The sequence below is a fragment of the Barbatula barbatula genome, assembly GCF_947034865.1.
Source record: "Barbatula barbatula genome assembly, chromosome: 11".
In the NCBI taxonomy this organism is placed as follows: domain Eukaryota; kingdom Metazoa; phylum Chordata; class Actinopteri; order Cypriniformes; family Nemacheilidae; genus Barbatula; species Barbatula barbatula.
In genome coordinates this window covers 21,586,931-21,614,454 of record NC_136774.1, presented here as the reverse complement: position 1 = coordinate 21,614,454, position 27,524 = coordinate 21,586,931, and the positions used below count along the sequence as shown (strand labels likewise).

Below are 27,524 nucleotides of genomic sequence, written 5' to 3'. Positions count from 1 at the left end.
GACCGTCATGGCTGTGACAATCCGGAAAATGGCACTATGAAGAATCATGCACTAAAAATAAAACAAATGCTTTAAAAACTCGGTAAAATTAAACCACCAAATGTTGATATCTCTGCAGTTAGCATAGAAAATCCATTGGTTAACCTTAATTGTAGCATATATATAGCATATATAAGCATTATTCTTCAAGAAGAAAGTCACATTCAGTTAGAACGCCTTGAGGGCGAGTAAAACGTGGAGACATTTTGTTTCTAGGTCTTTAAATCATTCAGTTTTCTCAGTCAATAAAACATATATTGAGGATTATAATTTCACCCATTGTTCCTGATATCATCAAGTCAATAAATGACTTAAACCGGGTTTACAGGCAGGGTCACATATTCTGTACCTTTGATATGGAAAAATAACAGCGAGACATTTTTCACGGAGTTAGTTTATTGCCATTTGTTGCTTTGATTTGGGACAGGTGGATTTGCACAAAATCACAGTGGTGTTCAGCATCGATGCCCTTCTGACATTGAGAGGGATACTGTGAGATGAAGCACTTACATTTACTGTACAGTCACATTAGCTGCATCATGACTACGGTGGAAAATGGAAATCCATGGTTACGTTACAGATTACCGCAGGAATGAAAAAGGATCAATGATCTTATCACCAGTGAGAATATTTCAGGACAGTATCCTCACCCGAAAAGTTTCTTTCATTTCTTGAAAGATCCAGTCAGGGGCCGCTATTAAACATAATCCATCTGCTCTCAAACTACAACATTTTCTCCGAATCAGTCTTTGGAAGTCTCGCTAGGAACCGAGTCTAATCGAGTCCCCGTAAACATAGATCCAGAAATATCTGTACTGCATTCTGAACTGAAGGTGTTTATTCGTTTGATATTGCAGTGCTTCTCATTCTCATTACTCGTGTAACTTTTGCTCCCTACATCTCGACCAGCCACATTCAATGAACCTTAAGTGCAAAGATACTGTCGAGAATGAATTTGGCAGAGCACACAAAATGACACAAAACATTTTTTCTTCTTTTGTTAACATTTTTTCTACATAAACATTTCTACGCATAGTCACTATATAATATTTTATCTACTGACCAACCCAAGCTCGTATTTGGATGGGAAGAAAATAAAGATTGAGGATCATCTTGAAATTGTTTCATCCCCTTCTGTCCTTCGTTTTGCTTTGTTTGCAGTTAGTCACATTAGAATAAAGCGTTGAGGCTGCTGGTCATGATGAGAATCTTGAAATTGTTTTTTGTAGTTAAGAAAGTCTCATCTTTTCCTAGGAGCACTTTATTCTCATCAAATGGGCAGCGCGTTCAATCTTTTTAAGATTGAATGACATTGCGGGTAATACTTTGGAAAACAACTATGAGATTTTGAGAATTTAGTTTTTGATAAAATGTTCTTTATAAAATCACAGACAGAAGTGAAATAATGATGCAATGTCTTTTCTTTATGAACCAAACCGAGTTGGATTCTGGGTGGTCGGTAAAAAATACTGGAGTTTTACACACACAATCTAAAACATTTAACACCTGTAGCACTTTATTTAAAATAAACTCAATTTCATGTGCTATCTCACACTCGTTCTGCGACTGCATTGCAGCTTTTCAAGATTTCCCACTCCGTACTTCAATCTTTATCAAAATAACATACAGCTTCAAACGTTTCAAATAGAACACCCGGATATTCAATAGGTATTCATATATATGCATATAAGCAAAATAAAAGCCTTCACAAAATAAATCTCTGATTTATTTTACAGTATGTAAAATAAAACAAATAAACATCGAGAAAACTCATTCTAACACGAGTAAAAAGTGCTAGCAGATAATTTTACAACAATGTGCAAATGTATTCTGAAGCCTTACGTTGTGTCATCTAATTTGTACATTCTTATTACATCTACGATGTCACGATGATATTGTGAACAAAGTGATATTTCTAAAGGGCAGAATTCACACAGGTCACAATGAGGCGGGTTTTCTAGGACACCTTGGCTATTGATGGACGGCTTCTCAACTTAAGACAATTAAAGGCAGAGTTTGGCAATGTGTCAACCCTAAAACGTACCTCCTGTGCCACGAAAACACATTCACGGGCATTACAGCAGAATTTCTCTTGTGTTGAGCAGCCTGCACCAGACATTGGCAAAAATAATATTTATTATATTACTAATAATACTAGATATTTTTGACTTTGTCAAATTGTTATGATTTGGAATGGAGTTTGTTTCTTTCAAGTTATGACAAGACAATCTGCTTTCGAACCGTGAACCTACACATTAACATCATTTTTTTGGGTTTTGTTTGCATTGCTCTTTTTTTAAACTAAAATATCAAATCCTAAAAAATAAAGAACCGAAAACGTAATAGCACTTAAGTTAAAAATATTGAGCCCAAACATAAAATTCAAACTAACAAAATGCAACTTTTGGTTTCGAGCGCCTTAAGAAAGTGCCGCTGTTCCTTTTTTTAAACGTAAGCGTCAAGTCTACAATACTCTCTAGAGGTTTCCAGACACAAATCACTATAGATGTAATGTGACTTTATTATGACAACCAAAACCATCTTCTGCAGACAGCGATGGGAAAGCTTGCTCTTGTTTGGCACGCGATGATATCTTGCGAGTATTGAGGTCACCTGTCTTAAATGAAGACACATCATGCAAAAGCTGAAACTTTACAATCATGTGTGACCCTGGATCACAAAACCAGTCTTAAGCAGCACGGGAACCTTTAAGTAAAAGCCAAAAATAAATCATTAATAATCGATATTTCTTAAATGCCCAAAATCATGAGGTTATTATGTAAAAGATATTTGGTAAATTTCCTGCACTTAATATATCAAAACATTATATCTATGAGTGGATGGGCATCTACATTGCCTATGATAAGTAACTTCAAAGGCGATTTTCGCAATATTTAGATTTGTTTTGCACCATCAGATTCCAGAGTTTTAAACGATTGTACCTCCGCCAGATATTGTCCTATCCTAACAAACTATACATGTTATACAATAGAAAGCTTGTTTATTCAGCTTTCAGTTTATGTAAAAATCACAGTTTGGAAAAATTGACCCTTAAGACTGGTTTTGCCGTGCAGGTCACATTTATTTTCAGCGTTTGGCAACTACTGGTGGCCATCGATCTGCAATGACACATTTAGTTAAACTTTTATAGATTCTCTTTTGACGGATCAGTAAAATATCTCTATAAGTATATGTATACATTTGGCAGATGCTTTTATCCAAAGCTACTAACATTGCATTACGCTATACATTTGTGCAATTCTCCCGGGATCGGACCCGTGACCTTGGTGTTGCTAGCGCCATGCTCTAACCACTGAGCTACTGGAAAGCTGTATCATTTTTGTTTATCATAATGCATTACTTTAGTTGATAAGATATAATCTCCATAAGATTGTAGTCATTTGGATGTTGTGCAGGTCATTTTAAGCGTGTGATTCTGGGTAGGATTTGTTTGATATGTGTCAATGCAAACCATTATGAAAATGAACCGTGATTTTATTATAGTAAAGGATTTTTGGTGCATCGATTATCATTTATAATAAGCATATAAACATGATTTTTAGTACAAACTATGGTTACTGTAATAAAACCATAGTTTAATTTTCGTTTCATTCGTAGTAAAAGCACGGTTCATTTTCAGAGCTAGAGACCCTTACGTTCAGTAAACCGGCCCGTGGGAATTCTGCCCCTTCTTAGAAATGATGTACTACACCCAGGTTAACCCAGGCACAAAACTATGAGTTGTCATGGTTAGACACTTTGCCCTCCAAAGACAAGCAGATTTAACCAGCCAGGTGTTGATGTGTGCAAAACATTGTTTAGTGTGTAGTATGAATTGGTGAACGGACAAGTTCATCTGATCGTGTATTAAGACTGTAGAAATGGTCACGACTCTGTGAAATACTGATGATTTATTTAACCAGCTTGCCTTCGGAGGGTTTTTGAAGGCTTTCCCTTTGATTTGTATTTACATAACACTCTCGAAAATGATCACCTTGTTCTCTTCAGTTCCAGGAGACAGAGAGGCGAGGCTTTTAATATCAGTGTCAGGGGCCATGTATTCCAGATGATGGTTCCCCCACACTGGTTTGGTCAGATTATCCCAGCGCTGCGTGAAAAAACAAAGCCAATGAATCCATGTTTTCTCGTTTGTCATCGTAAGCAAAATGATCAAAAATGTAAATACAAGTAAATGCGTTTGGGTCCTAATGTATCCATTCCGAGACCGTTATGTATTACAATAAAATATATATGTTTCTGTATTTCAGTCCCTGCAGGAGTTTGCGATCGCAGAATGGATTGAAAAATCAAAGAAACTCTGCAAGAAGATTTCCGTCAAATTTGGCTTATTCGTTTTTAACGAGACGCCTCAATGTATATGTGTCTTGATGCTTGTGTATTTCTAAGCAAAAATTGCGGTGGATAAAGCATTTGTGGATTTGTCTTCATGAAGAAAAAACGACAACCATCTGCAAAGTTGCTCTAAATACACACATCGTTTTCTCAAGACCAATTCTGACGCTCTTATGTGAGGTAACTGACTGCGGGTCCAACGGCAAAATTAAACTGCCGTGTTTACCGATGTGCATGAATTGCTGTTGGTTCCACGTTTGTCTGGGATCGTGTTATGAAAACAACCCTGCTGTCATAATACTAGAAGCAAAAGACGTGGTATTTCGATGCTTTGCATACCTCTCTGAATGTTCCCTTGGCTCCAGCGAGTTTGTACACCAGGCTAACAGGGATGCAGAGCATGGAGGAGAGAGCCAGACACCATCCGATCACCTCTCCCCACCATGGGTACACGTACACATTGTTGTAGGTCAGAGGCTTGTAGTTCAACAGGTGAAATATGAAGATACCCTGAGCCACAGAAGAGAAGATCAAAGTCCAAATGAGTGCCGTATTTAAAACAATACAATAAGAGAAGCTGAAGTGAACGAGAAGAGGGGAAGGCGAGGAGGTGAAGACTTTCCTAGTTGTGGCAATGCATAAACTAGAATATTAGTAATAGTGAGACCTAGTGTTTCTTCTATCTTTTGCATAAAATAGTCATAATTAACTTGTGTTTTGCATCTAAAGTTTTGCATATATCAGCCATTCCTTATGAAAGACACTGAAACCTGAAGCAGGTCAACAGATTTTGGAGCACTCACCATGCAAACACATGGAGTTATAAAGGACCAGCACCACTTTATCCATGGGAATGGCCGGTAACCGATCATACGAGCAATATCATCCATGAACCTGTCAGCACCTGCACGCAAGAACAATATATTTATTCTTTTTATGTCCGTTATTGCAAAAATGTTGAAACGAATGACTATAAAAGTAGAAGAGAAAACACGACATGCTAAGATGGCCGAAGCAATTCTCACCATAAACCCACGCGACAACCACGCATTCCCAGAATGCTTGCCACAGTAGGGTCATTCCACTGGCTGAGTAGTAGTCAAAAAGCTGGAAGACGTACATCCCTCCCTACAAAGACAAAGAAATCATAAAAAAAATACTGACCCAATTTCAGTAAAAATAATATATTACATTTTTGTACAAATACTAATTGTTATTATTAGTAGATTTATTGTCGTCAGAAATGTTACAACTTCCTAACCTTTAATATAAAACAATAATGCCTATTTGAAAAATGATTCATCGTGTTTTTATAAATTAAAATAAGCCCAAAATGTTTATAATATATTAAATATATAAATAACTAATATAATAAATAATCAATTTTGTTGAGAAAGTTGGTATGATTGTTTGGTTTTAATTTAGTATTTTACTCATATAATAATAACATAAACAACATGCCATTTTCACAATCAAATCCTAATACAGTGAATATGTATAGTCCCACCCTGTATTATCTCCCTCTGAATGCTCTGTATCGCACGTTGTAACTTTGCGGACGTTCAATCAAAGTCCGTTTACGGAAGTCGTGCCACTCGGCGGCCATGTTTGCACAGCCTCTGGGCAGCTATTTACGTCATAGCAAGTCCACAGTCCTATCTACTTGCATGGGGGAAGGCAGATATGTCTAAATCCGCTGGCAAAAATCACAATTAAACAGCATATTTCCGATCCATAATTAAACATGACATGAACTGTATCATAACTTTGGCTTGCCAGGCTTACATTGCGCCAAAATCACCTTTTATCTACGGCGCCTGAGCACAGGCTGGCAAGCGCCTCCCGAGAGCCCCGCCCCAGAGAATCGTCATTCTTTATTGATTGACGATTGGCTCGTTTTACTAGAAGGCGGGACTTCCTTCGCTATAGCGCCCATATTAACCGTTGCATTCCTCGCCATTCATGGTAACGCCAGTGGCGCATCTTGTTATTATTCATATCTTTGATTGAAAGCATAGCACAGACAAGTTTGAGCAAAACATCCATAAATCACCCAGACGTATGCAACACGTGAGGTGTAATTTCACTCTAGTAGTATATGATTAAAAACCTTCATTACGTGTCACAAGCTTCCTGACTCAATGGACTCCCACATGCTGACGATAAACGCCAACGGCCAGATACGCCCCGCGACCATATTGGACTATTAGATCACAAAGCCCTTGTTACGAGTGTTTCATTAGGTGAACTCACCTGTGTAACCATGGAGAGATCGATGATGAAGCACAAAAAACAGCAGATCGCCACTGCGATTTCACGCTGAAAGCGCATGTAACGCGTTCCAGGAAAAAGGTCAAGAATGCCGGTCACAAAGCCCTCCACACCGACAAACTGCAGGAGATCATTACGGTTTTAATTTGACTTTAGGATTTACTAACTTTTTCACATTTGTGTCACAGTGACGTAGGAAATGGAGACGGAATTGTAATTTCTCTATACGGTTGCCATAGAAACTAACCTGACTGTCTAGTCCCAGCAGTAGCAGCATGATGAAGAACAGGGCGGCCCAGACCGGAGCCACGGGCATCATAGACACGGCTTTCGGGTACGCTATGAATGCCAAACCGGGGCCTGAGGGAAGAAGAGGAAGATGAGAGGCGTGTCACCACGGCTACAGTCCGACCGCTACTCAGACGCACATACACACATACTGCACCAACGGAACAAGAGAGAGAGAGAGAGAGAGAGAGAGAGAGAGAGAGAGAGAGAGAGAGAAGCACCTGGATGAGGTGAACGAGTGATAGCTTGTGGAAAAAGGGGCGAGGGAGATTTTATTTGTATATTTTTTGTACTCTAGTGAGGTTTTCAATTGGCGGTTGGAATTGTGTGTACGGTTTATGAATTGCTGCATTTGTTTAAAACATGACGTTGCAATGCTGTTTTGGACAATTTGTAAAGCATGATGTGGGTTAATATTTAGCAAGTCTAACTCATTTAGTTCAATTTGCCATAAGCATCACAGCACACAGACGAACTCTGATGTCTGTTAGTTTGTAAGACATATTTGAAGCCTTCGTTTACATTTCTATAGGTTTAATATAAGCTCAATGAATTGTGCATGAGTAGATGTCAATGTTAACTGAGCCGACTGATGCTGCAAATGTCTAAAATGATCAAACGTATGTCAGTTAAAGATCATTTTTTCATATCTTTCTTAGCTAAATAACACAACAAGACATAAAGGGGTCACATCAAGATTATTCTTTTTTTTCCGATTTGAATAAAAAATACATAAGTGAGCTAAATTATGACAATTTCCCAACATCTTTATAACGTTTTTCCTTCTGTGCTTTTAAAACGTCCCCTTGTTACGTATGAATAATAAACAGAAGGCACGTCCATTCTAGTCATGATTTAATAACAACCTCAATGTGAAATGCATCACACAAAGTATTAAGACTGAAATTACAATCATGAAATACGGAAATATGCTGCGACATTTGTGAGCAAAACAGACGACTTTTCTGCGTTTCAACACTAAACTCTCAATTGATAAAGTTTTAAATACGTTTAAATAAGCGAGACGTTACCGTGTTTCGTTGCTTTGCGGTGCAAACTGATTCGTCGGCGCATGACAGGCACCGTTGGGGTCACAAACTGCCTACGTCATATTGTCTCTCAGTTTAGCCGAAATCAAGATGGATGAGGGTAATTCTGGACTTATGTTCGGCCTGCCCGTGTCAGGTCCACATGTGGCGGACAGTCGTACAGTACAGGTGCTGACTGTAGCAGAGGTGTAAATGCTAACATTAGATATCAGAGGTTTACCTGCATTGGCAGACTGCTCCAGGACCCCTCTTGAAATCGAGATGTGCACATCTCAAGAGGCAAAGTTCCTGGTTAAATAATCCTTAAATTAATACTTAAATAAAGCCAAAATATAGATATAGAGATATCAATGAATCACAAGATATAGAACGGGACTGAAGACATTCAAACTAGTCAAAGCATCAGATTTATGATGGGGAAACTTTTTCCTTCTCTCTAACTGTAACTGTAAACCGATTGTGTGCTGTAGGAAAATGAAAAATAAGAAAAAGCCACAAATAATGTGTCAATGGTTTTCTCCTCTGAGTTTCTTCTCACGTCACGACCCACTCGGACATCACGCCATTGTTCTTCACACACACACACACACGCACGCACGCACACACACACACACACACACACACACACACACACACTCACAGAAAAGCTTAGTGAAACTCTAAACGTTGTATACTAAAACACAGATATACTAAACACATTGTAAGACAGACAAAACAAACACGCACGCACGCACACACAAATTCAAACCACGATCGTGTGTATGAACTTCTTATATATTCTTAGATTTTGTCAAAAATAATAATCATTACTATTTATCGCTCTCCCTACGCTTCACTTAAAACTGCTTTCAGTAACAATTTTACGATTTATTCTCATCCTCTCTGAACCTGAGCGCTGTTTTTGACTTCAATGCTTACTGCAGACATTGGAAGGCCACTCATATGAACTCAGTGCCGTGTTACCAGGTCATTTAAAAATATTATCAATGATCATTTTGTCTGGTCCTCTAACTCGCTGTCTCTCCTTCAGGCGAAGAACATGCTGTGCCCTACTGAGCATCAACAAACTGGAGCTCCGGTGCTCTGCTACAGCGCCGCAAGGTCACGCTGATCTTAATCCAGAGAGAAAAGTAGGGAAACCTTTTAAAGAATGCAGATATTCGAACTTTAAATGGACTAAATAGATCCATTTACAATAAAAATCTACTTAGCCAGCTTGTTTTTCATAACCTATTCACATTCAATGATGAGGTTAAACTACATTCATTTTTCAATTTCTGGGGTTTACATCTAGGCATAAAATGGCCAAGCATTCACGATGACAACGTTTAATCATTTTACTGATAAAAAAACACTGTTACGGTAAATGTAGCATAAACGTAAGGTTTATGGGTGGATGGGTTGGTAACGTTTTTTGTTTATTCTGAATGAAGGATAATAATGCCATTATAAAAAAACTGTGACGATAGTAATGTATCGTAATGAAGATTTAAAACATTTTATTTCATGTCATGGAATAAAATATTGATCTTTCTGATGTCTACGTGTCTTTTGGACAGTTATATATTAGACATGTAAAAACCAGCTATAAAAGATAAGGGACCTTTAACCAACCACAAGAGCAGTCATCGTAAATGTTCTGCTATAATAAACTACATTATAAATATTATAAATGGAAATAAATATTAATATATTTATCTTAATATCTAGTATATATATATAATATACTAAAAGTACTAAAATACAAAATACATTTGAGTGTTTGCACATGAATATAGAAATATATTCTATTAAAATATCATTTTATATGCAGCTCTCAGCAAGACTCATTACAATATTTCGATGTACTACTTTTTATCTGAATTTTAAGAAAACATTACAAACTACCATCAAGCATGTTAATTGTATTAATTATATTATATTATTTTTTATTAAATATTATAATATAATATAATATAATCATCATATCATATCATATCATTTAAATATTTCTATGTGCTACTTTTTATCTGTATTTAAGAATAACAACCATTTTTATAAAGCTAGTCATACACTGGTAGATGTAGTTATATACATTAGCAAAACTCTCAAAGTATTTGAACGATAGAAAGCCTACATGTGTTATTCAAACTTTAAATGTGGCCACGTGTTATTAGATCACACAATTGCATGCTTAAAACATATCAGGATGAAACATGCTGGGTGTTAAATTCATGTACTGTAAATCTAGTTTGAAATATCTGAAATAAATGTTTCATCATGAAAGACCAGTGTCTCGTTCAATTGGATGCATTAAAACAAATACTGAAGATACACGATTGACGTGTGCAAACAAATGCAATGCATTCTGGGAACATTTTGGAAGCGTATGGAGGCTACGTTTGGTGGGATTCAGAGAAACTGGTCTATTTATTATTATGAGACTGATGTCTTTCCTACAGACACACATACTGTAACCACATTCAGAATAGACACATACACACATACAGACGGACGCTCACTCGCTCGCATACAAACTGACAGAAAACAAAGTGCTAGTGGTCAGGTCCCCTTTACAAGAATATTACTTTAAGGACACGATTTTCATTTAAAACCCGCTTTCAATAACATATCAAACCCACAATAAACATTAACAGTTATACACAATGCAAGTCTAATACCATGCTGCATTGAAATTCATTTACTATAGAATATCATCATATCACATATGTTAATGTTTCTCACAATGCATTCACTCATTACAGCAGGTAATAAAATATTGATTACATAAATAATGTAACGTATACAGCACTGGGTCAAAAAGGCATTGAAGTCAAGTGGATCTGATGTAAATTATTAAACACTTGCATTCAGATACAGTACGTGTTCAGGTCTGGTACAGTACAAACATCAGGGCCGGACATATTTTTGCTTCTTTATAAACATATGCTAGTTTACCATGGAGCACATAATCTGTCACATGTAATGAAGAATATAGCAGCAGGCGCCGTAGACTCTTACCTGATTCAGCCACTTTAGAGATGTCAACACCCTGCTCGGACGCCATGAAACCCAGGATGGAGAATACCACGAAACCAGCAAAGAAACTGGTGCCACTATTGATAAAAGCCAGTACAAATGCGTCCCTGATGGAAGAGGACAAGACAGATATTCAAGCTCAATTAAAGACAATACAATATTTATTTTTAATAAATAAATGATGTTTCGATTCGGTTAATTCTTTAAAACAGAATTATGCAGTAAAAAATGGTCTACGTTTGAACCTTGCACCTTCCACAGTTAAACATGTACTGTAACGTTTCAACGTTTTATAAAAGTTTATACTAAAACACATTTTGTTTCATCATCTTTTATTAACTTAATTAAATAAATAATAAATGTACATTTCTGTTTTTTGTCAAATATATTTATTTAGTCAATTTTATGTAGTGATTGTTTTGATAAAAATCAACTCTATACATTTTTTGACAGTCATGCAATGTATTGAAAAAATATTACGTTATGTAATCCTTTACCCTTACTAAATGTATTCAGTTTGCAACCAAGCAGAAATGAAGAATCATAAACATTTCTTCTCTTTTACATTGTTAAATTTGTAAACTGTTCTGTTGAATTGAATGTTTAAATGAAAAATTCCCAGATCTTTTATGTATTTTCCACATCATAGAAACGGGAGTTAAGATATTGCTGATTATATACTCTGAATATTGTCATGATTACAGAAGTGCTTTTTGCAATCACAGCAAAAGCAAAGAACCGCTGATTCAACGCTTCTGACTACTAATGGATCCAGAAATAGGAGAAGTGAGCGTCAGTTCACTCTGTTGGATTGCCACGTAATTCAAATCCAACTTCAGATAAGACAAGGCCATTACAAACTGACTGCATGAATGAACAGACAAAACTCTTTCGAAAGAAAAAACACAGAGGCACACAACCTTAACGAAACGTCACAACAAAGTGTGCCATCGTCTCTGCAAGGTTGCTGTGATGACTTACTTATAGCAATCGTTGTTAAATCGATTATAGCTGCCGAGGGCGGTGAGAGCCCCGAGGCCGATGGCGTACGAGAAAAAGATTTGAGTGCCAGCATCGATCCAGACCTGAACAAGACACAAATATTTTTTACAGTCAGAGAAACACAGATGCAACTTTTTAATGATTCGTGAACGTGCGCTTTTCCACCATCGCGGCGAAATCGTTGTCGTTGCTTAATCGTTCCGTGCCAATCCGTGCCAGCTAGTACGTTAATGGTTTCCTCTTCCACCGAAGGGCTCGTATCAGAAATTGTAAACAGAAACGCATCACGCGCTGCCTTGAAACACAAGAGACTGAGCTATAACGCCTCTGCGCGCATTCACTAGCGTGATTCATGACGGCTAGTCAACCGTGAAGACAATTCCTAGCCGAGAACAGTTTGTAATCGTGTCGTGTCGAACCAGGCTCACGGTTCAGACTGCGCTTCGGCTCTGCACGATGGTGGAAAAGCGCTTTAAGTGTCTGGACGAATTTATCCATTTAGGAGATGCTTTTATCCAAAACAACTATTTAAGTTTGGATAAAGTTAGTGGAGTGTTTTTAAAATGAATAAATCATATAATAAATTACTATTATTTGAAAAACTTAAACTAAATTAGAATAGTTGCCGCAGCAATAAACTGAAATAATTTTAACCGGTGGCCCTTAAATAATATGCGACAAAAAATGACAAAAGCAAATAAAAATTGCAAAAATGAAACGAAAATGAGACGAAAACGAAGAAAGCAAAAAATATACATATTCCGGATATTACGCAACTACAAAACAACTAAAACAAAATAATAACGTTTGTAAAAAAGTGGGCGTGACTAAATCGTGTGTATCACCTCGGCCTGAGTAGACTTATGATGCGAGACTCAAGGATGAAGTAACTTGAAACATCATAGAAATGTGACTCGGGTGGACCCAACATGGTTTGTGTTTCTATGAAACTATCCAACTATATTGTGATATGTGTTGTTACCACAAAGTAAAAGAACTCATACTGTGAAACAGATTTTTGTTCATACTGCCTACCTCTGAATGCTGAGGATTCAAGGGGATATTTGTTGACTTCTTTAACATCTCACCTGCGGTTCTCCTAGCTTGGACCAGTTAGGCTTGACATAGTACATGATGCCATCGAAGGCGCCGGGCAGAGTAACACCCCTCACCAGGAGAATGATCAGGACCACATATGGGAATGTGGCAGTAAAATATACAATCTGTGAAGTAGAGAGAGAAGCTGTTGTTATGTTCAGTTCCGACAGCATTTGTTATACTGATTCTGACGCTAGAAAGTGTGCCAGACTTAACTATAAACCTCCCGGTTAATGAAATACACTTCAGGTGAATATTATCAGCAGATTTATCTGTTTTGGCTCTCGGCGAGTCACGTACTGAGCGTTCTGTCATGTGCACGGCTTCGAGAAGCATGTAGCACACGTCTGGCTCTCTTCCGCAATCAGATCATCGCTGATAATCTAGCAAGACGTTAACTGAATGAGCAGTTGCTTTGAACTTTGAACCCTGATGATACGAGACGGGCTGTTATCAGGGGACATGTAAATCCGACCGAGAGCGGCTTGGCTCTCATGTCTCTGTTTGGTATTTCTGGCAGCCTATTATGATTGCTCCACATAAAAATAGGACAGCCATTCTAGATCAAACCCATCACGTTAAAGCAACTATCAGACCTTTTCACCTTCACTTGTGTCTACAAAACTAAATTTCCAAGGTCGAACGAGCTCTAAAAGTACAAAGCCGCCCAGTTAAAACAGAAACACGGCCACTATTTCTAGACTGCATTGTGGAGGGAGAGCATTTTGAATATATTAAATGTTGAAACCAAGTTGCTTATATTTTTCTAATATCGTAATATATTAACAATGTATTATTCTATATATTATCAAATTATATCAAACTATTTAAAACTTTTCCTGTTAATATACTGTATAGGAAAACGTGCGTATGAAACAACATGACCCTCCATCCTTTTGAAAATGTGCGGTCACCATGTGTTAAAAGGATTCTTTGGAATAGAGCGACGTATAGCTTAAAATATGAACAATGGCATTGATTTTATAATTGTGAAAAAAAAACAGTGTTACTGTCACAGTATTCATAAACTTCAAAAATACGTTTTTACTTGGAGGCCGCCATTTTTTTTTGCGTCAAAATCCGTGATGCCTAAACAGCAAAGCACACACGTTTTCCATATATAAAAGTAAAATGGATGGATCGCACTAAGGGACATTAAAAGGGCCTTGTCTATGTTCATACGTGCGGGGAACTTAAATAATCGAACACCGTGTTTTTTGGAAGATTGATTGCTACTTTAATGACCCTTATATTTTGCCACAAATATCACTGTTGAACAACACTGTACTTTCTGTAGTCAATGGTCAATTTGTGGTCACTATGGTTTGACAACAAATACCAAACCGTAAAACCACATTTTTAATAAGTGTAGCAGAGCTATAAAGAGTCCCGACCCCAAAGCAGCGACGTTCTTATGATCACACAAGTCTTTTCATGCGTAACTTCTGCAAATCTTTCATGAGCTTGTCAGATGCACGGCCGTTTAAAATCTACTGCCATAACCCTTTAATTCGGCTTTTCTTCTTTAAGAGACAGGCCTGAACTAAAAATACCATCAGTAAACAAACTCGCTTTCAACACCCAAGCGGCCTCTGAATCTGGAGTAATCTGCTGCTTTGTATCTGCGCTCGTAATAATGAACCAGATTCTGCGTATGTGTGCCAGTTCCTTCCGAATGAGTCTGACTCAATGGTTACTCAAGCTGAATCACCGAAAAAACACCATTAGGGAAAAACACATGTTGGCGACTAAATACCAGTTCAAAGCGTTTCCCAAAAGCATCGTAGCCAACGATGGTCGCAAGTTCCGTCGTTCCAGCACAGTTCAACGATTTAAGTGTTTCCCAAAAGCATCGTTCCAACGATAAATTGCAAGAAGCATCGCAAAGTTGCGTGGTTGGACACTACAGGTCTAGAGCTGTGGTTAGAAGCATCGTTCCTTATCATTATGTCATGTAGACTTACATGCATGCATTTTTTCAGCAAAGCAAGCAAGAAACATGCAGTGCATTCCGTATGCATCATTCTACATATGGAAAAATTCAATTTGACATCTTTTAGTTTGTCAAGAAAATAGAAGCGCTGTCGTTATGCATGCTCGTGACCCTGGGTAATCCCTGGGCGGAAGGACGTAGGAGGATACTTAAAAATGAATTAAATATCGTGACATAAAACAACACAAAAGAAAAATAGAATAGCAAAAGTAGTCTTTAAATACAATCTATGTTATTTACAGCTATAATTTAACATTGATTGGATTTGAACGTATTTATTAGTAGACGTCATTACTCCACCACCTGTGTGGCACCGTCAACTAGATTGTTGAACCAACCTAGTTGAACCAAACAATGGATCTCAGACAGAGTTACTGCGGTTTCAGGAAACAGTCGCAACTACGTCGTTAATTTCCCCTACGATGCATCGTACTATGGTGGTTAACCAGCGCGTTACGCCATTGTTTGGGAAACGCATCCCTTGTCAGTGTGTAATTTACACTGTTTACCATTCTGCGTTGAATAAACAGACACTGCGATGTTGAAAAACAGTGCCTGGATGACCTTGTATAGAGCAGGAGAATTAAACAAAGTTATTATATTACTAAAGGCTCACGTTATCCCGCCGCCGAGACACAGAATCTGACTGTAGTCTTATCACGTCCCGCTGCAGACACTCGCCATAACTGACCAATCACACGCCGGGGCACTTTGTAATATTTCCCGCCACACCCCCTTGGCAAATAATGTTGCTATGGAAACCATTCTGCCTCACCTCTGTACTACTGTGAAGGCAGCAGTGGGAGGAGCTATGCGAGTCAAGGTTACAAACGAAAGTCACATTGCATTCGAAAACGAGGTTAATGAAAAAAGATGAGGTTTTTACGACCAGCGTTTTTACGAACTGTTACGTAATGTCGAGCTAGAAAAGCAAAGTGGCATTATGTGTTTTAAGGGATAGTTCGTTTATTCAACCTCGACTCTTTCGTATGTGGAACACAGAAGAGGATATTTTGAGAACCGTCTTTGTGGTTTGCGTCCATACAATGGTGGTCGATGCAAGGCAGCGTTGTTTACAAGCATTCTTTAAAATATCTACTTTTGTGTTCGGCAGAAGAAAGTAACTCGTACAGGTTTGTAATGACACGACGGAGTAAATGATGACCGAATTTTTATTTGGGTTGAACTGTGCCTTTAAGACTGACAGCTTGACTTTCATTTATCATAAAATGTTTGGATTTGATAGGCTATTTGCACACAATGCTGTGTGCATTTACATTTATATATCTGGCGTTTTTGATCCAAATCAAACTCTTATCAGTATGTGCATTCAAACCCATGACCTTGCCGCTGAGTCCTCACCTTTCCAGTTGATTTCACGCCCTTCCACACACAGAAGTACACCATAACCCACACGGCCAGCAGACACAGCACCATCTCCCAGTTCATGGCACCTGGTTTATCCAGCCCTTCCGAGATGTTCAGGACTTTGTTCCTGAGATGAAATTTACATTCATGAATGAAACCCTGGACCCGTATCCTCTGGTGTGAGTTAAGTTTAGGATCACGACAACAGTCAGCATTTAGTTTTAGATCACCCGGTAATGTGTGAACATCAATAGTCATGTATCGATGCGTCTGCCTGATGTCAAAGTTGAAGACGAGCTATCTTTGAAAAAGTGAGATTTGGCCTGGAATAATTGTGTATTCGTAAACCTCATAAAACAGATCTAACCCTTCATGAAAAATACTGTAGTATACTATAGTACTTATTTTGGTAAAGTTCCTAGATAATATAGTGTTTTGAACTATACTATAGTAAATGAATGTATACTACAGTACTTTATATTTTACAGTATACTCTTCAAAAGCACTTCACATTCAATTTTAAAAGAATGAAGCAGATCAAACACTCACTCCCAAAATTCAATAATAGGCGAACGGCCCGCTGCGAGGTCCTCGCACGTCAGGTTGCCAAATGAGGAGTTGCCAATGGTTCCGTTGTGGCAGTCGGCGTGGCGGAAGATCTCAATGCAATGTTCTGTGTTCCACGGGTTGTCGCAGGTTGACCAGGGCAGCGTACCGTTGAAGGACTTTATGAAGTAATAGAAAGCCCAGGCCAGCACCATGATGTAGTACGTGTTACAGAAGAACACAATCACCATGGAGGCGTAACCAAGACCTAGAAGAAATAATTCGCAATACGTTTAACTTCAGTAATGTGACGTATTAAATCAGGATTTGATGGTTTGATTTAGTTTGGCCTCGGTATTAGTGTTGATGTATGGATAATCTACGTTTCCCTGTCCAAAGGGTCTTGGTTACGTAACAAGAAAAAGTAATTTATTGTATTATGTTGTGATAAAACTGTGTTTGTATTAAATTAAATATCTCTTGGGGATACTTGATGTTCTGCTGTCGAATATCGTTGCAATGATTTGTAATGACCTACGGAAGTTGGGCAGACTGCAAAAATAGATTTCTTAGTATTTCGTCGTATTTGGAGTATAAATGGTGCATTTACTTAAGAAGGAGAATGAAAACTATATCAAAATTAAGAGAATTTTTGCTTAAAACAAGAAAACAATATCTGCCAATGAGGTTCAAAAATTATATAATTTCCCCCTAAAATTATTGTTTTTTATTTTTCATACCCCGATGGCAGATATTTTTTTCTTGTTTTAAGCATAAACTCGCCCATTTAATATGTAATTTAGCTTCTTATACACTGTACATTTGAAGTGTAGATATTTGTACTGGAAAAAAAGACAATTTCCAGTATATACTGTAGAATTATATAAGTTGGTAAGACCAGAAAACATACTCACAAATCAAAAACATAAAAGACATTTTAAATCTGAAATTATGAATAAGAAATGAAAATGCAGTTGGTTAGAATACAACCTAGGCCAGCTGATGAGCATTGCTTATTGCTCCCTGAACTCCCTGTAAGTCGCTTTGGATAAATGACTAAATGTAAATGAGCATAACAGCTTTAAAAAAGTGTGTTAAAGCCGGACAAACCTTTAAAAAGGGGAGCGATGTTCCACACGTTGATGCTTCCGGCCTTCATGAACTGACCCAGCGCAATCTCTAGGAAGAATATCGGAATGCCGCCCAGAAATATGAACAAGACATATGGAATGAGGAACACTCCTGCAAAACACATCAAAACACAATGAGCAATGTTACAAAAACACACATTCAGGGTATTTTATTGAGATTGGAAGTGGTTGGGGAGAGGGGTTTGATGATGTTGACCAAAGGAGAACAAAAGCAGCCCCCCAAAAAAGATTGCAGCTTTATTTTGTAAACCGGTAAAACTGGCTGGTGATCTTAGAGCAACAACGAACCATCCACATGTTGTCACATGACCAGCATGAAAACCATGTTCAAAAACACAGCTAACCAGCTTAAGGCAGATTTACCATCAGGGTCAAGAGAGTAAATGGGGTCAATAACATAAATGCCAGGCATCCCGATGTCTCATTGTCCAATAAAACAATCCACTTGAGATATAAACAGATCTCATGATGTATACTTTGCACATTAACCCAACAAAAAACAATGCAAGAGAGCATTTTAATGCACCGTAGGTGTTACAACACAGAAGAGCGTTGTCTCCCAGGGATTTATCTGCTATTTGTGCACGAACACTATCACACGTTGGCACGCAATTTAAGATTTGACTGCCGCATTAGTATTCATCATACGCTCTGCCCACAGACGCGTCGGCAGCAATGAAGCTTCGCCCGACAGATCTGAGATTGACATCTGCGGTAGCAGCTAAGCCGACTGATGGGGGTGGAAGTGGACGGGTTTCCTCGCCGCTGCTCAATGAAACTCTTGATGATGTCACCTGTCACGCAAAGGCCGTGGGGGATTAGAGAGAGGGATTGAATGAAAAAAAGGCAAAGAGTAAATAGAAGTGACAGCGAGGGTGATGGAGAGTGCGCCGTTATATAAAGTGACGTTGTTACATAATACAAACTCTAATTGTCCCTTAGAGAAACAAAACAAGAATAACAATAAATCTATATATTAAACGTCCACTTGTTGCCTTAAAACCTTTGTAAAAAATTAACATGAATGAATTGGTGTCTTTTGGAGCTTTGCCCGTTCTCCATTCCAGAATGAAAGAGCTTTTGTCGTTGTACAGAGAAAAGACTATTGATGAACCGCCTACACCAAACACAATGCACAACATCTCCGGGCGTCCCCTGCATTGGGAAAACAACGGACATGTCTGGAAACGCTTTATGGCGTGAGTCTGTTTCAATGAGTAAAGCCAGCTAGGAAATATGCAAACATGGGTTGTGTGGATTTGCAAACAAAAGGGAGGACGGCACAGCAGTGCATACAAAGGGATGATGCATGAGAATGTGACTCCGGGTCAGAATAAGTGTGATCGTGACTCATAAACACAAGCACGTTCGGCACGTACTGCAGCGGTTGATGTCGTGACTGCGCTAGAGATGAAAAAGCTCACATGACTCACTTCAAACACAAAAGCGAATCTGCGCTGATCTGTGCAATACACAACGGCTGGCACAATATCAGATTGTTACTACACGATTATCGTGGACACACGAATTCACTATAACAATATTATCATGCTTTCTGTAAAGATGTTTGTAAACAGTTAATAGACGGAATTGGACAGGTCAAATATATGTGTATAGAAGAGATAAACTAACCTGACTCACTTCAAACACAAAAGCAAATCTGCGCAGATCTGTGCAATACATGAGGGGTGTCACAATGTCAGATTTGAACTACGACGGTTATCGTGGACACACGCATTTGAGGTGCCAATGAACCCCTGTATCTGTTGAGATGGTTTTTAAACGGATATAAATGGTATCGGTCAAATGCATTTTTAATTTAGCATAAAAGAGATTTTTAGAAAATCACCTGACTCACTTCAAACACAAAAGCAAATCTGCGCAGATCTGTGCGATACACGAGGGGTGTCACAATGTCAGATTTGTACCACGACGGTTATCGTGGACACACACATTTGCGGTGGCAATATTATCACGGTATCTGTTGAAATGGTTTAAAAAAGGTAATAAATGAGGCTATCCCAGGCTAATTCAGCTCTTAGGCAATCGTGTTAAATAGGTACAAAACCGCCACCGTTTACAATATTATCATTAGGTGTCAATAGTTAAACTTCAAGTATTTCATTTTTGTCGATAATGAAACGTTACTACAGATTTAACTGAGGTGTTAAAAACCATCTTTCCAGTCTGCGAAATTGACACGTCTGGCTGAGCAATTTACAGCATCCTTTAACACAATCCCCGCAGCATCTTTATTCCTGTCTGAAGTGGCCATCTAAAACAAAACACAGACAGATCCGATTGGCTCCTCGGGTGATGAGGGGAGCATTCATTTAAATATAGATTCCCACACCTCCCCCAACGGAGAAGATGGATGTAGAAGCTCTGTGAACACATATGGCGCTCGGCTCAGGAGCCAGAGACATTTTTCAAATATTAGCAGGTGAAGATGCTGTGTCCAGTCCTGACCATATGCATGTCGTGAAGGAAAATGTTCCTTGTGTAATCTCGGACATAACAGTCTATAGCTATTTATTTGAGTTTTTGGCACAGGATTGATTTGAAATCTGCCACTATGCTCAATTGAACTTTTGAGGGCCAATCGCTGTAAATGTCATGTGATGAATCACAAAGTGACGGCATTGATTGACATTTCAGAACAATTGCTCGCTTAATTCCATGCAAGTCGAATCTCTCTATATTGGTCAGCATGATTATTATATTACTCAAAATATGATATAAATCATGTGGATTAGGAAAATCAGTTGACCTTAAGGATACACAGAAAGGATTTCACAATGCTAACTGGTTATGCCTGTAATTACTTCAACGCCCATTAGAAATGATGAAATACATTTAACTGTAAGAAATTCCCTCAAGTTTATTTTCCGTAACCACAAGAAAAAGATTGCGCAACCACGAGATCAGTCTCTGTGAACAGGTTTGAACTCCAAAGGACGAACCTCGTCGTAGGTACCATGCGATAGTGCCGTCTTCTTTTCATCATAACATTCGGATTTATAAACATGTAGGTGGATTCACAGAACATCCTTAATAAAGAAAATCCTCATTTACTGCCTTATTTTTTCTTAAATTCTGATTTAAGCAAAAAGTGAGGAATATTTCGTAATCCTGTCCTTAGTTATTTTCTCAAGATTGATTTACAAAGCATTTGTCATTTAATCATTTGAAAACATAAAGATGTTCTTACGACAATATTGGAGAGGAGGGGCATTCTAATGAGCTTCCTATCATTTATCTTATATTTTGTCTTAAGAACAGTTTTGGGAATCCGCCCCCGAAATGGTGACATGAATATGAAAAGGTAACTGGTTGCTTACGTGCTTGCTTACGCATTGAAAGATTTTTTAAGAATGGATTTGTAACGTGTTTATAAAACCAGCGGTTAACAGAGAAATACAAATTATAAATAAAAATGTGTGAGTTTATTTAGACTTAAAACTTGACTCAGACTCAACCTCGGAGACTAACCAACATGCTAGTTAGCTTACTTGCCTGATTTAAAAGCGTCCACCCCCAAGTCTCTATGATGCTCTGATGGTCACAATATACCTAAGCCAGGTCACATGATGTCATTCAAGTCTACAGGACAGTTACGTGGCAGTGTTTAATCAAAACCTCTGTTGTTGTTTTCTTTGCTAAATATGAAGCGATTATGTTTATAAACACTGCTGAAATATGCTACAAAAACTATTTTTCTTTTGTCGACATATACGTAAAGTAACATTCAAATGGGTGAACCGTAAAAGGGCCGTTGTTGAGTCGCAGTCAGAAAAAAGAGATTAAACGATTAACAGACGCTCTTTTTAATCTCTTGTCCACGTGGAGCGAGAATCTGATGTCAGTCAGGGCAAAATGCCAACATTTACATGACTGTATTTGCCTCACATACATTCTCATGCCTTAACCGTTGAGAATTAACATTAAGCAGTTACCTCCACACATGTTATTTAGACAACGGTGGAGCACATTGTGATCATTACAGTTTTTAAAAGGAGTTGTAGTAGCATTAACTCATAAGCAAAAGATAAGCACTACAGTATATGAAAAATATGATAAAATCTCACTTAAAAACATCACATCATTTCGACAACTTTTGTTCAAGGACGAAATAAAATGAGTTTTGTCCATATGCTCACTGTTAGCGCACTTACAATCCCAGATGGTATTATTAAGATGTGTCGCAGCACTAATGCTTCAGTATACAGAGATTACGTGTGGACGGGCGACATATAGTCCAGATGTGATATAAAACTGCGGACCCAACAGCCAAGGGCAGGTAGAGGACTGCAGAGATGATAAATCTGGCCATTCCTTTCAGCTTGGATTCTTTTAACACTGATGTACCGCTAATGCTGTGAAGAGGCGGTAACCCGGCAACAGAGAGTCCAGACTGTTAACTGTCTCACAGGTAGAGTCTGTCTTACTGATGGCATAGTGTGTCAGTCAACGCTTGTCCATGAAGGTTTTGTGACCTCAGATTGCACGGCAAAAGCAGAGCAGGGCCCATATTTATCAAGCTTCTTAAAGTGCCATTTTAGTCTTAAGTGCTGCGACTTCATGAAATTTACTCCTAATTCCAAACTTAAGGGAAGTTATCAAATCTAAGAATCACTCTTACTCTCCCAATTATTTAGGACAGCTCAGATGTCTTTCAAGTGCTTAAGAGTTGCCACTAGGGGCTTGTGATGGTAAGTTCAGTAGTCCCCTGCATAGGGGTAATTGCGGGTGGATCTTTTTGAATGTATGAATTTGCAAAAGGCATCACAACATCTCCACATCATTTTTCATAATCTAATTTATACATTTGACAAACCTCTTTGTGTGCAAGATAAAAGGCACGCAGTCCGTACAAGTCAATAATTCGGCGCGCATTCATGTTATGCTCTTTGGATCATCAGATCTATTGCATGTTCTCGTCACGTTGTTTGGCTATGGATCGTCATCTTGTTATGCACTATTCCAATGGATTTGCATAATTTTTGCGCGTTCTTGTTATGCTGTATTGTTCTCAATGGTTTGTGTGATTTCACACGCAAGAAAAGATTTAAAATAAAACTACTCGAGTAAAGCAAATAATAAAAATATTTCAACACCGGTTTAAAAAAGGTCGTAAATCATCTATAAGCAGGACACTTAAGATTTAGTGCTACACTTCACTTAAATTACGAGTGAGATGCTTTATAGCTAACTTTTAAGCGTAGCTTTAAGCAAAGATTTGTTTTACTCTTAAGTCGATTCTTAGCAGTGTTCTTGTGAGTCATTCTTAGACGCTTGATAAATACGGGCCCTGGTCTTTGTGACGGCAAAGCTGTATAAAGAACAGATAATGTGACCTTTCACCCCACCATAAACCCTAATAAAGTACAGATTAGAGCTATGATATTGCTTGAGTCTTTCTTTACAGTGGATAGTTCAACCAAAAATGTCATGCCATTGCTTTTTTGTTGAACAACGCTTGCATGGACACAAAAGTTTGGAGTCATTTCTCAAAATATCTTCTTTGTGTTTATAATAAATAAATGATGACAGAAAACTTCACTTTTAGTAATCTCATATAAAAACCCCTTTGGACGAACTTAGAGGAATATACTGTAGCTCCTAAGGCTTTAGCCGTCACTGAAATATATTGAGAAACACGACAAACGAAACCTGCTAATGCAAAATGGCACAAACAAAAGCTTCTGTGTCTGAATAAGAAAGAATTTGTCTGCATCTAAATTTGTCTCCTGAAACGGAAAGGTAAATATCACAAGTGTCTCACACACCGTGAGCGCAGAACACAAGAATGTGCGACGTGATATGTATTTACTCTTCGCCTGCCAGCGAGACCTTTTGCGTCTTTGAGAGCCCTGGTTTTATTTGGCAAAACTATTCAGGCGGCCTATCAATATAAAACACAAAGACGACACACGGAGTTTGGCGACCTGTACTGGGAGACGAGTCATTTTGTTACCTTAGAGCTCCTTGTTGGGGGTAAAGCAAGTATTTTGTGAAGGGGAGCTCGAAGGCTCAGCCAATTGTCTCTAGACGCTCACGCGTCTCATTTTTCTTGTCCCGTTTGAATCGCTTTTTGTTTCAGAAGAATTGATGTTTCTTCGTGAAACGTTCCCATCGGCTGGTTTCCATGACCCTACCACAGGTGGGTGAGTCTTTAGGTCCAAAACACACGTACATCTTCTCTGTCTAAATAACCAGAGGGAATTCAATCAAGTTAGCCATCAAGTGTGAATGGAAATGAAACCTAACACAACATTGACCAAGTCTTGACATTTCACTCGCTGCTGGGACCCAGCAGGTGCCAAAGACAAATACTGTTTTTAGACAAGGTACAGGGATCACGGTTACAGTTCACACATTCTGTGTATGTTATATAACTTCCATTATACTGTATTTATGACCTGACATGTAATTGAATAAGGCAGGAAAATGAAGTAGGAATATTATTGGAGACTATATTCATTTTTCATTTGAATACACTTGTGCATTCTGTGTTATTACTACACTTAGTTTAAATCCACTTCACAGGTGTTCCAGATATCACGGAGGGGGTCTGCTTATTATCCCCCTGGTATACCTCCAGACGTGATGACAAAAACTCTATTAACAAACTGCGCTGCGAACGTATGGCCATTCATTCAGCAAATTCTGGACAGCATCCAGGGATCGGAGGACACTGGGAGACAGCCTTGTCATTCATGCAAATACAATGGATCTCTTTTTAACGGGGTCTTAAACCGTTAGGCAGACTTGGCCTCATTTGATATCCATCAGAAGATGACTCATACAGCACAAGCGTTTGGAAACAGCGAGGCTGATGATGAGAGGTGCAGCAGGCTCTGAGAATAATAAACCAGAAGTCAGAGAGCACTTTATGTCATTAGATACAATCCTTTGTCATTTTGCCCTTAAAGGTGTGAGGAAGTCATTTGAACTGTATAGTTTTAGATGTGCTAAAAAGCACGTTTTGTCGTTTTGTATGGGAATGTATGACCTCTATGGGTTGCACGAGAATGTGTGACCTCCACGTGTCCTATCATGAACTGCATTCGACGCATTTAAGATTAGGACATCGTCTCAGTACCTCTTCTGTGTAAATGCGTTTTATTTTACGCGCTTATTTAATGCTGTGATATAAAACGGGAGCGCGCACATGGTGTTGCGCAATGCCGTTGCGCACTCAGTACGCAGCAATAAATGACCGCTACGCAATGATGAGCGCTGCATTAAGACACGCCCCTCGAGTCTACAGGAAAATCTAAACATTACAGATCACCCTACAAACCCGACGTGCTGAAAATTGGTACGTCGAGGCTTCCTTCTATATGGGAATGCCGTTTAAAACTACAAGGTACACGATGATAAACTGCAAGTTTACATTTGGAAACATCACAAAATGTAAGAAATATATGTACATTTAAAGTATATTTAGCATTTGGACTGTTACACCAAACATGTGTTACTGAGTTCACACTGGCTTCGTGGGAGCGCAATGCACAGGCGCATTTCATCACATGGACCCCTATATGTACCCGTAGCCTAATGTTTTGTGTGCCCTTACGTGGCATCTTCATCATTTAAAGTACAACACCACTGTAGTGACATATTTTGCTTATTGTGCTATCTTTCTTCATCCATTGTTTTACGCAGTTCCCCGTGTATTCATATTTAAAAGTGTTTTTAAATATGTATAAAACAGCATCACGTGATGTGATACGTTGCATTTAAAAACGACCTTTACAAGTCAACAGATAGACGCTGCATGACAAACGTCATAGATGAATGAACGTCAGAGAGCCAAGAGGTGTCCTGCACCGTGAAGTGACGTCAGAGATGGACGTGGGGGGAGCGCTCGAGGTATCTTAACGTGAGAGAGAACGATGTGAATGTCTTACCTCCACCATTTTTGTAGCATAGGTAAGGGAAGCGCCAGACGTTCCCCAGCCCCACGGCGAACCCCACGCATGACATCATGAAGTCCATCTGTCTGGTCCACGTCTCTCGCTCGGGGTAACCCGCTTTCACCGCTGTCATGGCTCCAGGGGACGCCGAGACCCCGTTGGCACCTCCGATGAGGTTCCCATTGACGCCTTGATGCGCGTTTCCATTGGGAATGAGGTGACCCTTTTTCTCATCCACCAGGACCGTGTTAAGGGCGCAGCAGTCTGCGTCTAAAGAGGTCTTCTCCATCACACTTGTAAACAAAAGCAACCTTCAACCTCGTCACCAGAAGGATTTTAACCAGCAGTCGAAATAAATATCTGATATCTCTGATTTATTATTTGAAGTCTCTTATTCACACCACAAGATGTCCCTTTAATTTTCGTTCGTCCGGTCCTTTATCCTTTTTAATAATAAAACGATGAGCAGTGTTATACTTTGAGAACGATTTTCCTCTTCTCAATGTCAAGCCTGTATAGCGGATGGCAGTGAGAATTTTCGTTCCGGCGAATTGGGTATTGCGGTCTATTAATCAAAATGCGCGTTTGGAAAATAAATGACTGGTCGCAAACGAAAAAAGTCACTGGATTTAAACAGCACCTTCAAAAACAATCCACGAAACACTTAAATGTGAGTCTGAAGAATCGCATGAGCACGTATATCTCTTAAAGAGAAGACGACTGCGGAGACGAGAAAACCAAAGCGGACGTCGACGCGCGCTTAATAGATGAATGTAATGGAATTACATTCGCGAATCGTTCGTCTGGGTATCTTCAGATCATTGTTTTCTCCGGTACAACACACTCGGAATATGAGATTAATGAGAGACGGGGTTCGGTGTCTAAGGGAGGTGCGGCTGTAGCGGCTCTGACCCTCTGCGCGCGCGGACGGACTTTATGTGGCGGTGCGCAGAAGCTCCGTGTTTTAACTGGATCGTTAACGTCACGTGCGGCTCATCCCACCCCTCCGTTCCGTTATTGGAAAGCAGTGCGCGCACGGCCCGCTGCTCACTGCATATCACACACTGCATGCTAGGCAAGAAGTGCGCTTCTGCCTGGAGAAGAGATGGGCTGTATCCAAAATGGCACACTCAACGAGTAGGTACTTGATTTCAGGAAGTACGTACTTAACGAGGGCTAAACGTGTACGTGCTGTTTAAGCCCAAGGGGTGTGGCACGGATCCGAAAGTGTGACGTCATTCTTCTTTTCCTTTTTTAACGGCGGGTGGCGGCTTACGTTTGAGGCGCGCGTCCGCCACCTACTGTGATGGAGTGCGGGCCAACCGTTTAAGTTTGGAGACGGATGACCTCCTTAACTATTATGGGGTTTGTGCGAGTAAACAACACACGAAACAAAGCTTTCGATTTTCGTCAAGTGCAGCACATT

The 27,524-nt window shown here is 39.0% G+C and overlaps 1 protein-coding gene across 1 annotated transcript; it reads right to left on the bottom strand.

Annotated features, from left to right (window-relative positions):
- Positions 1 to 423: 423 nt before the first annotated feature.
- On the bottom strand, positions 424 to 27,007 carry slc6a8 (solute carrier family 6 member 8). Its single transcript, XM_079468238.1, has 13 exons — positions 26,093 to 27,007; positions 18,136 to 18,267; positions 17,029 to 17,293; positions 16,474 to 16,606; positions 13,109 to 13,243; positions 12,000 to 12,103; positions 11,001 to 11,125; positions 6,911 to 7,023; positions 6,646 to 6,783; positions 5,418 to 5,520; positions 5,196 to 5,296; positions 4,732 to 4,902; positions 424 to 4,147 (listed from the first exon to the last, which is right to left on the bottom strand). Exons 1-13 carry the CDS (start codon positions 26,385 to 26,387, stop codon positions 4,007 to 4,009), a joined length of 1,956 nt encoding a protein of 651 aa, XP_079324364.1. The 5' UTR covers positions 26,388 to 27,007; the 3' UTR covers positions 424 to 4,006.
- Between the last annotated feature and the right edge of the window lie 517 nt (positions 27,008 to 27,524).

Coding starts and splice junctions, on each gene's coding strand:
- slc6a8 (XM_079468238.1), bottom strand. CDS start 26,387: ATGGAGAAGACCTCTTTAGACGCAGACTGCTGCGCCCTTAACACGGTC. Junction 6,784..6,910: donor TGCTGGGACTAGACAGTCAG/GTTAGTTTCTAT, acceptor GATCTCCTGCAG/TTTGTCGGTGTGGAGGGCTT. Junction 5,521..6,645: donor ATCTCTCCATGGTTACACAG/GTGAGTTCACCT, acceptor TTGTCTTTGTAG/GGAGGGATGTACGTCTTCCA.